At 38.7% G+C, this 12,577-nt stretch overlaps 1 protein-coding gene across 1 annotated transcript in view; it reads left to right on the top strand.

Moving 5' to 3' along the window:
* Nucleotides 1-12,577, top strand: part of LOC140954007 (uncharacterized) — a 70,392-nt gene that overhangs the window by 43,510 nt on the left and 14,305 nt on the right. The window contains exons 27-31 of the mRNA XM_073403395.1: nt 104-220; nt 1,349-1,504; nt 2,941-3,057; nt 4,159-4,302; nt 6,903-7,165. Of these exons, the coding sequence (XP_073259496.1) occupies nt 104-220; nt 1,349-1,504; nt 2,941-3,057; nt 4,159-4,302; nt 6,903-7,165 (797 nt within the window). The remainder of the gene's footprint in view (nt 1-103; nt 221-1,348; nt 1,505-2,940; nt 3,058-4,158; nt 4,303-6,902; nt 7,166-12,577) is intronic.

Genomic DNA, 12,577 nt, shown 5'->3' with positions numbered 1-12,577 from the left:
CAGTTGACGGATCGTACGCTCCGTAAGAGTAAGCTTATGTGGAAATCAGAAAATTCTCTTCCATTATTTTTAATCCTTTTAGCGGTCTCTTTTCTTATTGTAGCACCTAAAATATCAAACGACACCCAACCAGCAGGCTGCTGCAACGTTCATCAACAGTTTATGGAAAGTGAAGAGATGCGGAATCCAATGCCAGATAAATGGACCTTAAGAAGTAAAGGTAAAATCACAAGATTGTATATCCAATACTGTTACACCGTTGTAGACCGTAAAGAGCAGTTGACGGATCGTACGCTCCATAAGAATAAGCTTAATTAGAAATCGGAAAATTCTTTTCCATTGTTTTAAGTCCTTTCGATCGTCTTTTTTCTTATCTTACCAACACCATCGTATTACCAGAAATCGTCACCTATCCGCAATTCATGGAGTTTGCTGAAGTGAAATTTGAACATAGCCTGCCAAATCAAAATGAGGGGCTGAATTTTAACTGGGTTTGTTTGAAACGTTGCCAAAACCTTTGCCATTAATGAATTAAATCAAGCAAGAGAGTTCTTGAACCTTTTAATACCTGAGTGACAATACTCATAGCAATTTTAACAAAAGAAACAGCAACTACCCTTCTTCGTTGTTATTAATCTTCAGAGGCTTAGAGAGCAAGACGTTATCCTTCTCTTGTCACGGAGGTCTTCCGGTGTATTCCAGGATGTCGTGAGGGTATTCTTGGGCGTGTTCCGCGGTTTTATGGGCCTGTTACTGGTTTTACAGACATCCTTTCCAAAGCAATATTATCCCTTTAAAAATCTTTCAATTTGACAAAACACAGGTTGTTTTAAAAAAATTCGCTGCTCATTACGCATACTGGTTGCGGCAACGACTAACGGATCAATTTTTCAAATAATCGATTCATTAACGGAATCTATAGCGCTATGCTTTCCCTTGCGCTTGCGTGACTGTAATATTAAGATTTGACTATGGTGACCAAGTGAGGCATTCTTTTTTTTTTGTTTGGCCCCAAGCACGTCGGAAATTCATCATTGTTACTTCGCTTTCTCATGTTAAGTCATGGACATCTTTACTTACTGTTAGTAGTAGAACTTCTGGTTTCCCTTGATTGGAAACCAGTCTATAAAAGGATTATAGGGTGTTACATTTATACACCTTGTTGATTATAAAGCCAATGATAGATAGTAGTGCTCTTTATAACCAGTGCACCTTATTCGAATGAAAGGATCAAAGGAAAGTTGTAAAAAACAAGCAATGCTACTAATACGCAGGACTTTGTTAAACAAGTATGATTTTATGCCATCTTCAATTATCGACTTTCATTTGGGTTTTTTAATCTTTCCAGGTGGCGAGGACCATGAGCTAACTACACCAAGCTCAAACAAAACCCAGCCACCAGGCTCGTGTATACTTTTTGAAAACTTTACAAATGATCAACAATATTTGGAAAGTGAAGAGATGCAGAATCCAGTGCCAGATAAATTGACCTTCAGAAGTAAAGGTAAAATCACAAGAATGTATGTCCAATACTGCCTCGCTGTTACGGACCATAAAGAGCAGTTGACGAATCGTAGGCTCTGTAAGAATACGCTTATGTGGAAATCGGAAAATTCTCTTCCATTTTTTTTAATCCTTTCCATTGTCTCTTGTCTTATCTTAGCAACACCATCTTATTACCAGTAATCGTCACCTATTCGCAGTTCATGGACTCTGCTTAAGTGGAATTTCAACATTGCCAAATCAAAATGAGGGGCTAGATTTCAGCTGGGTTTGTTTAAAACGTTGCCAAAACCGTTGTCATTAATGACTAAAATCACGCAAAAGAGTTTCTTGAATCTTTGAATACCTCAGTGACAATACTCAAAGACAATTTTAACAGAAGAACCAACAATTACCATTCATCGTTGTTATTAATCTTCAAAGGCGTAGAGCAAGACCTCATCCTTCTCTTGTCAGGGAGGTGTTCCGGGGTATTAAGGGATGTCCTGAAGGTGCTCATGGGCGTTTTCCGGGGTTTTCTGGGCCTGTTCTTAGTTTAACAGACATCCTCTCCAAAACAATTTTATCCCTTCAGAAGTCTTTCAATCTGACCGAATACAGATAGGTTATGGTAAACAGTTCAATGCTTATTACGCACACTGGTTGCGGCAACGACAAACGGTTTAATTTGTCAAATAATCGATTCATTTATGACATCTATAGGGTTATGCTTGAGGTTGCGCTTGCGTGACTTTAATATTAAGTTTTGACTATGGCGGCCAAGTCAGCCATTCTGTTTTTTGGTTGGCTCCCAACACGACGGAGATTAATCATTTTTTCTTCGCCTTCTCATGTTTAGCCATGGATATCTTTACTTACTGTAGTAGAACTTCTTCTTTTCCTTCAGTGGAAGCCAGTCTATAACTAGATTCTAGCGTGTTACATTTATACACCTTTTTGAAAGTTAAACCAATGATAGATGAGCACTGACCTTTATAACCAGTTCACCTTATTCGAATGAAGGAACTAAAGGAGCGTTGTACGAAACAAGCAATGCTACTAATAACGAGCACTTCGTTCAACAAGTATGACTTTAAGCCATCTTCGATTATCGACTTTCAGTTGGCTTCTTCAACTTCGCAGGTGGCGAGGACCATGGGCTACCTACACCAAGCTCAAACAAAACCCAGCTATTAGGCTCATGTATTCGAAGAATATTTTTAAAAAATGAACAACAATATTTGGAAAGTGAAGAGATGCAGAATCCAATGCCAGATAAATTGACTTTCAAAGGTAACGGTAAAATAACAATTTTTTTATGTCCAATACTGCCGCACTGTTACGGACCATAAAGAGCAGTTGACGGATCGTACGCTCCGTAAGAGTAAGCTTATGTGGAAATCGGAAAATTCTCTTTCATCATTTTAATCCTTTCAATGGTCTCTTCTCTTATCTTAGCCTTTAAAATATCAAACCACGCCCAACCACTAGGCTGCTGCAAAGTTCCTCAACACTTTATGGAAAGTGAAGAGATGCGGAATCCAATGCCAGTTAAATTGACCTTAGGAAGTAAAGGTAAAATCACAAGATTGTATATCCAATACTGCCACACTCTTATAGACTGTAAAGAGCAGTTGACGGATCGTACGCTCCATAAGAATAAGCTTAATTAGAAATCGGAAAATTCTTTTCCATTATTTTTCATCCTTTCGATCGTCTTTTTTCTTATCTTACCAACACCATCTTATTACCAGAAATCGCCACCTCTCCGCAATTCATGGAGTTTTCTTAAGTGAAATTTCAACATAGCCCGCCAAATCAAAATGAGGGGCTGAATTTTAACTGGGTTTGTTTGATTCGTTGCCAAAACCGTTGCCATTAATGGATTTAATCAGGCTAAAGAGTTCTTAAATCTTTGATTACCTCGGTGACAATACTCATAGCAATTTTAACAGAAGAAACAGCAACTACCCTTCTTCGTTGTTATTAATCTTCAGAGGCGTAGAGCAAGACCTTATCCTTCTCTTGTCATCAGGGAGGTGTTCCGGAGCATTCCAGGATGTCGTGAGGGTGTTCTTGGACGTGTTCCGCGGTTTTATGGGCCTGCTCCTGGTTTTACAGACATCTTTTCCAAAGCAATATTATCCATTTAAAAATCTTTCAATCTGACTAAACACAGGTTGTTTTAAAAAATTTACTGCTCATTACGCATACTGGTTGCGGCAACGACTAACGGATCAATTTTTCAAATAATCTATTCATTAACTGTAATATTAAGATTTGACTATGGTGACCAAGTGAGGCATTCTTTTTTTGTGATTGGCCCCAAGCACGTCGGAGATTCGTCATTGTTACTTCGCTTTCTCATGTTTAGTCATGGACATCTTTACTTACTGTCAGTGGTAGAACTCCTGGTTTCCATTGATTGGAAACCATTGATTGGAAACCAGTCTATAACAGGATTATAGGGTGTTACATTTATACACCTTGTTGATTATAAAGCCAATGATAGATAGTAGTGATCTTTATAACCAGTGCACCTTATTCGAATGAAAGGATCAAAGGAAAGTTGTAAAAAACAAGCAATGCTACTGATAAGCATGACTTTGTTAAACAATTATGATTTTATGCCATCTTCAATTATCGACTTTCATTTGGGTTCTATAATCTTTCCAGGTGGCGAGGACCATGGGCTAACTACACCAGGCTCAAACAAAACCCAGCCACCAGGCTCGTGTATACTGTTTGAAAACGTTTTTGAAACAAATGATGGACAATATTTGGAAAGTGAAGAGATGCAAAATCCAGTCCCAGATAAAGGTAAAGGTAAAAGTAAAGGTAAAATCACAAGAATGTATGTCCAATACTGCCTCGCTGTTACGGACCATAAAGAGGAGTTGACGAATCGTAGGCTCTGTCAGAATAAGCTTATGTGGGATCGGAAAATTCTCTTCCATTATTTTTAATCCTTTCCATGGTCTCTTTTCTTACCTTAGCAACACCATCTTATTACCAGTAATCGTCACCTATTCGCAATTCATGGACTTTGCTTAAGTGGAATTTTGAACATTGCAAAATCAAAATGAGGGGCTGGATTTTAGCTGGGTTTGTTTAAAACGTTGCCAAAACCGTTGCCATGCGTACCACATTTAACTTCAGCCCGTGCGTAAGGTACTGCCTTTTGATTGGTTGACAACTGACCACTTGGTCTCAGGGGGATCTACATTACATCAAGTTATGGGTTACGAATTACGGGTAGCCTGAGATCATGCTCTCTCCCTATTATCCCTTTATGTCTTTCAAAGCAAAAAAGCAAAAAAATAAATAAATAACGCCTGATCTCAGGTTAAATTACGGGGTACACTTTTTCAGCTCGATCGAGAATTTTTCTGCCTATTGCCCAGTCTTGCGCGGCTCTATTCTGCTGCCGCCTCGCCATCCGAGCGTCTTCGCTCGGATGGCTCGTTGGCAATTAATCATTTGAAAGTTCCTAAGGCGTTTATTACCCAGTAGAAACCGAATTTAGGAAACTGTTTTTCTGCACACATTCAAATAAGATTAACGGATATTTTATTCCAAGTAGGTACTCCTCAAAAGGCTGAGATTACATCTCTCGAGCAATTTTTTTTTCCATAATTATAAAGCTGGTAGTTAATCCGATGTTGTCCTCAAAGCTACCTTAATATGGGAAATTAACGCGAATTTCAAAAGTTCGCGTTGATTTAAGTCGCGGTAATTTCCTAGTCATGTAACGTTAAATTGGCAACCTTAATTTCCATTAGTTTGGATACACTTCTGACATTCTTGGAACCTAAGAAAGAGGAGTACTTTATGAGGGTGGAGATCCGCCAGGAACAGTGAAACTGTGAAGTAGCCTCTAAACGTACGAAGGGGGTCAAGTGAACAAATCTGGCCTTCGAGGCTACTTCACAGTTTCAGATTATACGCTTAACTTTGTTTCTCTTGTCTCAACAAGTTTTGTTTCTTTGTGAAAGTCGCGTTAGTTTCCTTTATTTTGAGATGTTTAACCTTATTCGGCGTTAATCTCCGTTATTTGAAAGTCGTTTTCCGCTAAATTCGCGTTAATTTAAGTCGCATTAATTTCCAATACCTTAATTCCATGGAGCGATAATTTCCTATAATAAGGCATTATCCCATACTTTTTTTAAAAATGTCCAATTAAGGGTTAATTTGGGTACGTTTTCCTTATTCCCCATAGTGCAAACGGCGAACAACGAAAAAACAATGAATCATTCCTTGTTAAATAGGAAAGCTGACTGCTGCCTTGGATAGAAGCCCAGCGTAATACGAACATCAGTCCCCGTTTATTTACACAAATACAAACACTTAGATACTGCAAAGGAGGTGAAGCAGAAAAAATGTAACAAACTCTAAAGTAAAAGTCTTTGAGTGATTAATTGTAATAAAGATGATATCGTGTCTGCTGCCCGTCAGGAAAACGCCCTTATCTACGGAGGAAACCTCAACTCTTCCGAAAGCAGAGCCAGACACCACAATCAATTCAAATGGCACAAAAAGCGAAAAAAGCCTTGACAAACTATTAAATCAAGCCGCTATGTCAGCTTAGAATGATTCACCTCAGTAAAATCTCGCCCTTTTATACCTTGAGTCTCCGTGACAGCTGTCAATAAGTTGAAACCGTGGAAACAATAATTTGCTGCTATTCTTAGAACCGCAGCAAATAACAATTTCAAATAGGACTTTCCTTTACAAATAGGCAACTATCCAGTTTAAGAAAAATAGGACGGTTGGTCTGATCCAATCAAATGCCTGAAAGTACAATAAGCAATACAAACTAGCCAATCATCGCAAAATCCCTGTCGCCCCAAAGCCAAATTGGACTTTGCCTACGGTCTCGTCGAATTTTGTCTGTTGTCGGACTTTTCTTCGTCCAATTATTTCTAAATTGGACAACACGTAGTCCTATAACATAGACTAATCTTGCATTCCTTCCGTTCATTTTTAGTCTTAATCTCGGCTGTAGCCGAGAACTCTTTCGCCATCCTCTGCCAAAACAGCGCCGCTGCCTTGCGTGATCTTTGTGACTGTGTATTGAATGTTTCTTTCACATTTGGTCAGCGCCATCTGTTAATAAAGAATTACGCACCCAATCAGAAATGGCGAAATATTTTGAATGAATGATAATATTAAAATAAATCTTTCAAAATTTATCTGAACTTGAGGACAAAAAATAACGTACATTTTAAAACCACATCCAAATTGCCAAGCCTCTGCTTTAAAACGAGGCCAAGTGCGAAACCTGTCGTATGAAAATAATTGTTTTATTTATTTGCTTGCAAATAAAACTTCTTTTCAAAGGTTTCGCAACTGACTTCATTTTGAATGTGTGAGTTTTGAAACTCGCAAGTAGCCTAAAATTTGAACTTCTGCATTTCTAGCGAATGTTTCCATCAAGATGAAGAAACAAGGATTATCACTGGGATGCCCTAAAGATGTGGCACCGACGGCGGTAAAGAAACTGCAGGTACAAGATGGCCGTAATCTCCTTGATAGTGATGATGAAATGCATAGCACAGATGCAAATCGTGATGAAAGGGAAGAAGAAAATGATGTGGAGAATAATGAAAGTGCTAGTAAAACGGAAAGTACGGATCATCACAAGAATGACAGGATAGGAGATGGCCATTCTACCACGACTCAGGTTTGCCATAATATTTTTTGTTCACTTTACTTAACCATTGTAAATGCCATTAGCCAGCTACTGATCACGGCAATGAGTGGTCTTACATACAGTAAGAGGGTTTAAACGTACGCAGGACGTATCAAAGTACTTTTTCCAGTGGCCTTGCCTGTTCCGCACAGGTAAAAAAAATAGTGCTTATGAGGAACGAGAATTGCTGGTTCAAGCTTTATGCCACGTACTAGGGGAAAACTAAATTATGGTGAAGCTTTTTCACCGGTGAACCAGTGCTCTTCACTTTTAAGGCGATGACCAGTTAAGCTCGTGAATAAGGTAAGACACAGTAGTGCCTGGTAGATCTGTACACCACGGCAACTAATCCTACGAAAGCAAATGATGTCCAACCTCAAATGATCACCAAGTTCGACCGTAAAGGTTCCCGTGAGTGATCTAGAATATCCGACCATGAGAGTGATGATTGGGTTATAAAGTTCTTTTTTATTCAAGGATGAAATGGATATTGAAAAATTATATCTACTTCTACATCTTAGGGATGTAGCAGATAACACAACTGACACTCTTTAACAATTACAATTGGAGATGGCAGGAGTTCGCTGAATTTGTAATACACTAAGTCTCACCCGATCAGAAATCAAGCAAATGATACTGCTTATTGGCTATTATTGACAATAGCACCCATTTCCTTTGCACAATAGTTTGGAAGGTCAAATGGGATGAACACAAGACCTATTCAACTTTGGCTACCCATCCTAAACAATTTCAGTAACCCGATTCTTGCCAGTACAAGATCCCACCCCTTTCTATTAAAGCCTGTGAACTGGGTCGAATTTGCTCCAACCAAAACGAGATGGAGTATATCTTAGCTTCCAACATTCGAGCCGCTGTTGAAAATTGCCCTCTACAATTACACAATTTACTCTACTTTTCTCCCTAACATTTCATGGGCCACCCTCCCCGAGCTCCGCAAGGTTCTGCGATTACACATATTCCTATTTTAACTGTGGTGCTGCGTCGGTTAGGAAGTGAAATTGATTTGATAACTGTTATTATTAAAAACTGAATGATTGGATAATGCAATTCTGGCGTTTTCATTGGCCTAGCCATTATAGTATATGAGTTATTATACGATGCTCTCCATATATGGTCAGTGTACGCGTCAGTTCAAAATTGGAAGCCAGCTGAGATATTTTTTTTCGCGAAAGATAGAATGGCGCCCGAAGATAATCTTTTTAATTCTTAGAATACTAGAAAAAGCAATTTCATCGGAAACAGAAATAACTAAAAAGCCACAAGAGTTTGTTTGAAAGGTTATCGGAAAACACATGAAAATACATGAAACTAAAATACCTCGACCAGCTACGAAAAAGTAGCAAAAGTAGTGTTTCTTCATTATCGCGAAGCCACTTGCCGATAGATAACTGAGCCTGTTCATCCGACATAAAGAATATAAATCACAAGCAACTAGCTACAAATACAGGCTATGCAGCCATTCACTACAGCAATCCAGTCGTCAGTATAGCTTATTCTCTCGTTCAGCAAAACCAGCTGGCGGCTCCAAACAACTTTATAACAAGCTTTGCATGAGTTTCTGAATGGCGACCGGGGGAACAGTTTTCCTCCATTGTTCTTACTTTTGTAACTACTAGTAATAGACGAGTTGACGTCACAATAGCTCAGGGGATTAAAAGGATGAGATCATCATCTAAAAATAGAAAAATATACTGTATAACAATTTAGGGTGTTGACGTCATCAAAAAACGATGAGATCATCATCAAAAGTAATCATTTAATATGGTAACTGGTGCGATGACATCATCAGCTAAAATTAGAAAGGGTTTTTCGAGATGATCAGCTATTTTCCATAGTATATGACATCATTGTTTATTTTTATCGGTCCTTCAATTTATATAATGTGAAAAAAAGCTTACGAAAGGATCATTCTTAAAGACATTAAGTTTCTGAAGTACAAGTTGAAATCATGGTTGGATCAGAGCAGATCATAATTGATGAAGTTGAAATGGGAGTACACCTTATGCGGAATAAAATAGGAGAGATTTTTCAAGATGTATTTGTTAGAGAAGTGAATCGTCTGATCTATGCAGCAGTGTTTCAGTTTTGACACACTGTTACAAAAGCGTTTTCTCCGTTCCATCTCGAGGAAACGACTAACTATTGAAGTCTCAGCGCTTGATGAGCTTATGATCTTGTCAATTCACGCACCGTTAGTCAGTTAATTATGCGAGGTCACAAGCCCAAAGTTGAATACAAATTAGTTGATCTCTACAGCTAGACCCAAGGGAGCACCTTGACGTATTATTCTATAAACAATTTTAAATAACTTAACAAGGATCAATTTGAACACGCGAATAATAATTGCTAGCCACAAGAGCCACCACAAGAGAGATACCGTTTTAAAAACTTTGTTTAAAGCCAATAACAAAAAGAGTCAAAAACACAGCGATTTGAAAGGAAAAGGAATGAAAATTAATCCTTTGACTGACTATTACAAATCCGTTTTTTCCGTTCTATTTCGAGGAATAATAAATAATCCTTCCGTGTCTACACAATTTTCCTATGGCCTCTGAGCCAAGAGTTCGACTTTCTTTGTTTCTTGAGGTTTGTCTTGTTCTTTGTAGTCGGTCTTTTAGCTTTTGCTTCAAAAGAGGTTTCATTTCTTTGTGATCTTGACAGTTCGTACACCGTTTCTTGTGTCTGTACTGGATTGCGATGGTGATTTTTTCCGGAATTATCCGCTTCACTTTCGTAAACGACGACTTTATCTTTAGGCTGCAGTTTCGCCTCTTGTAAATACTCTCTTCGCTGTATGTAGTCTAACTGATGAACATCGGCGAGATGGTTAGCTAATCTGACAAGGTACTTCGCCCCACACGATGAAATCGGACAGTTTCTGCAAACTCTCTTGTAAACCATGTTGACAGTTCGACGACTGAACACAAATGACTTCTAAAAGGCCATAACCAGGCCAGAAAGGCCAAAAGAGACAAAAGGAGACAAACGGGCCATTTTCAGTCATGTGTCTTTTTTTTTCTCGTACACACGCGTGGATGTCGCGCGTCGCTAGTTGGCCAACAGCTTTCAATATTGGAATCATCATCTTTATTAAGTGTAATCAGAAATAACAGTGCCTAATTAAAAAGTTTTGTTCTTCCTTTAGTAATTAGTATTTCAAATTTCAGATTTGTTATTTATTGCACAAGTTTACTATAATTATTGATATTATGATCAAGTCATCAATAAAACACACTTAAAGTTTGGTTGTTTACAGTTTTTATTGAAATGCATTAATACAAAGGTCCAGGAAATAAAAAATTCTGTAAAATGCATGACTCAGGAATAGTAAGCAGTGGTAATTTGTAAATCTCTGCAACAACACTCAGTACCGAGCTAGGGGACCCTATTTCCTCCCATGCTGAAAAATGAGATTTTAGCCTCCCGCGAACACTTTCTTTACAACATTCCAGCTCAGAAAAATCTCCAATCTCGGGTGTTGTAAAAATACATGAATCTACAGGATCGTCGAAAAACTCTGAAAATTCGGAATTCCCTGACACGGGTTCTGCATCATATAAATCATAAAAATCAGCACTTAACTTCTTTCCTTCTTGTTGTACCCCGGCAACCGCCAACAGAGGACATTCATTCCGCCAATGACCTGGTTTACCGCAACTAAAGCATGTGCCGCGTTTTGGAGCCGTCCCACTTGAAAATGGAAAATGGAAATGAGCCTATGCCTCTTGGACCTCCCGTGGAAGAAGAAAAACGGGGAGAATAGTTTCCTGTGGATAGAGAGAAAGGGCTGGGTGACGGCGATGAGTTTGCAATTGTGTTTCCCGGTGATCTAGGATTCCTGAACCAGGGGCGAGCCTTCGCGCCTTTGGCAGCGCGAGATTCGGCTATTTTCCGTTGAGCCTCTTTTTCTCCTTTCTTCATTTTCTTCGCGTCCTGATAATCGTCGGCGAGCTCGTTATCAAGGTATTCCCCAACAGTTTTCCAGCCGTAGTCAGATTTGTCTGCTATGAGAATGAGCTTTTGGCGCTGATCGATAAGTTCAATACCTTCGTTAAGCTTGGTAATGCATGCCTCGTTCTTTCCCGCCACGACGGCGTCCTTTGTCTCGTTCACCGCAGACTTCACTTGTTCGTTATGTTTATACTGTTGTTCGTGTCCCTTCTTCTTAAAAATGCGAGGTTCAGTGAGGCGTATTTTCTTTAGTTCGCTCATTTGCGTGTTGAAGACTCCTCCAGCTGTCTCTTCATAGATTCCAACTTGTTGTTGTCCATGATGGACGAGAGCTTTTCCAGCATTGTTGATTATTGCCGTTCCAGTTCGGCTTGGATTGTAGGATGCATGTTCGGTATAAAGCACCGAAGAGAAATGTGACTGCTGAGCTTCGAATTAGAAAGATTACGGCGATAAAAATCGAGAAAAGCGAAAAAAGCATTGACAATCGAAACTCAGGCAGCGATGTCAGCTTAGAATGATCACCTCAGTAAAATCCCGCCATTTTATACTTGAGTCTCCGTGACAGCTGTCAATAAGCTAGAACCGTGAAAACAATAATTTGCTGCTATTCTTAGAACCGCCGCAAATAACAATCTTCAAGGTTTGCTGGAAAATCAGGATCGAGGATCGAGGATCGAGGAATAGGCGATCGAGAATCGGTTAAAAAGAACTTGAAAATAAAATAAAATAAATAAATAAATCGTGGATTAGTGGTGATGTGGGCCGCAGACAGTAGATAAATTTCACAGAACATAACCCCGTTCGCCGTACTGAACATTAAATTCAAGTAAACTAATCCGAGTCTGTCTGAATCAGTGATTGTTCTGACGAGAAAGTGAAATTTTCCTGGAAAATGAAACGCTTTATCCCAGTGATACTGTAATAAAAAAAAAAAACTTTAACAGTTTTTAATTTTTAATTGTACATTTGCTTTCAGTACTCCTTATTTTTCTTGTAATTGTTGTATGCGCGACCCCACCAGCAATGCTGATCTTTTTATCGTGCTAAAATAAAGTTCTTATCTATCTATCTACTAGTAATAGTTGACACTACAGCTGCCCCCACTCTGTATATAGTATTCTTACTCCTTGTGTGGCTCTTTGAAATATACCGATTCATAATGAAGATGTTCACACATATTCCATACAATAGGTGAGATAAATACAGGAAATAAACGCAAGGTTCCATGCACAGTTTCGGTTCAATTTACACAGCTTTGATCAAAACATAATCATTCTCAGTTTCAAGAATAGTGTATTCTAAACCATAAGAAAAGATTTAATTAGAAGTTTAAGTTTTCGCTATTTCTGTTTCATTTTTTACATTCAGTTCATTTCATTTGCCGGAAAGTAAGCCTTAGAAATTAAAAGGACGTTTGATCAATTCAAG

Source organism: Porites lutea, chromosome 12 (assembly GCF_958299795.1).
Source record: "Porites lutea chromosome 12, jaPorLute2.1, whole genome shotgun sequence".
Taxonomy (NCBI): domain Eukaryota; kingdom Metazoa; phylum Cnidaria; class Anthozoa; order Scleractinia; family Poritidae; genus Porites; species Porites lutea.
This window is presented reverse-complemented; position numbering and strand designations above follow the sequence as displayed.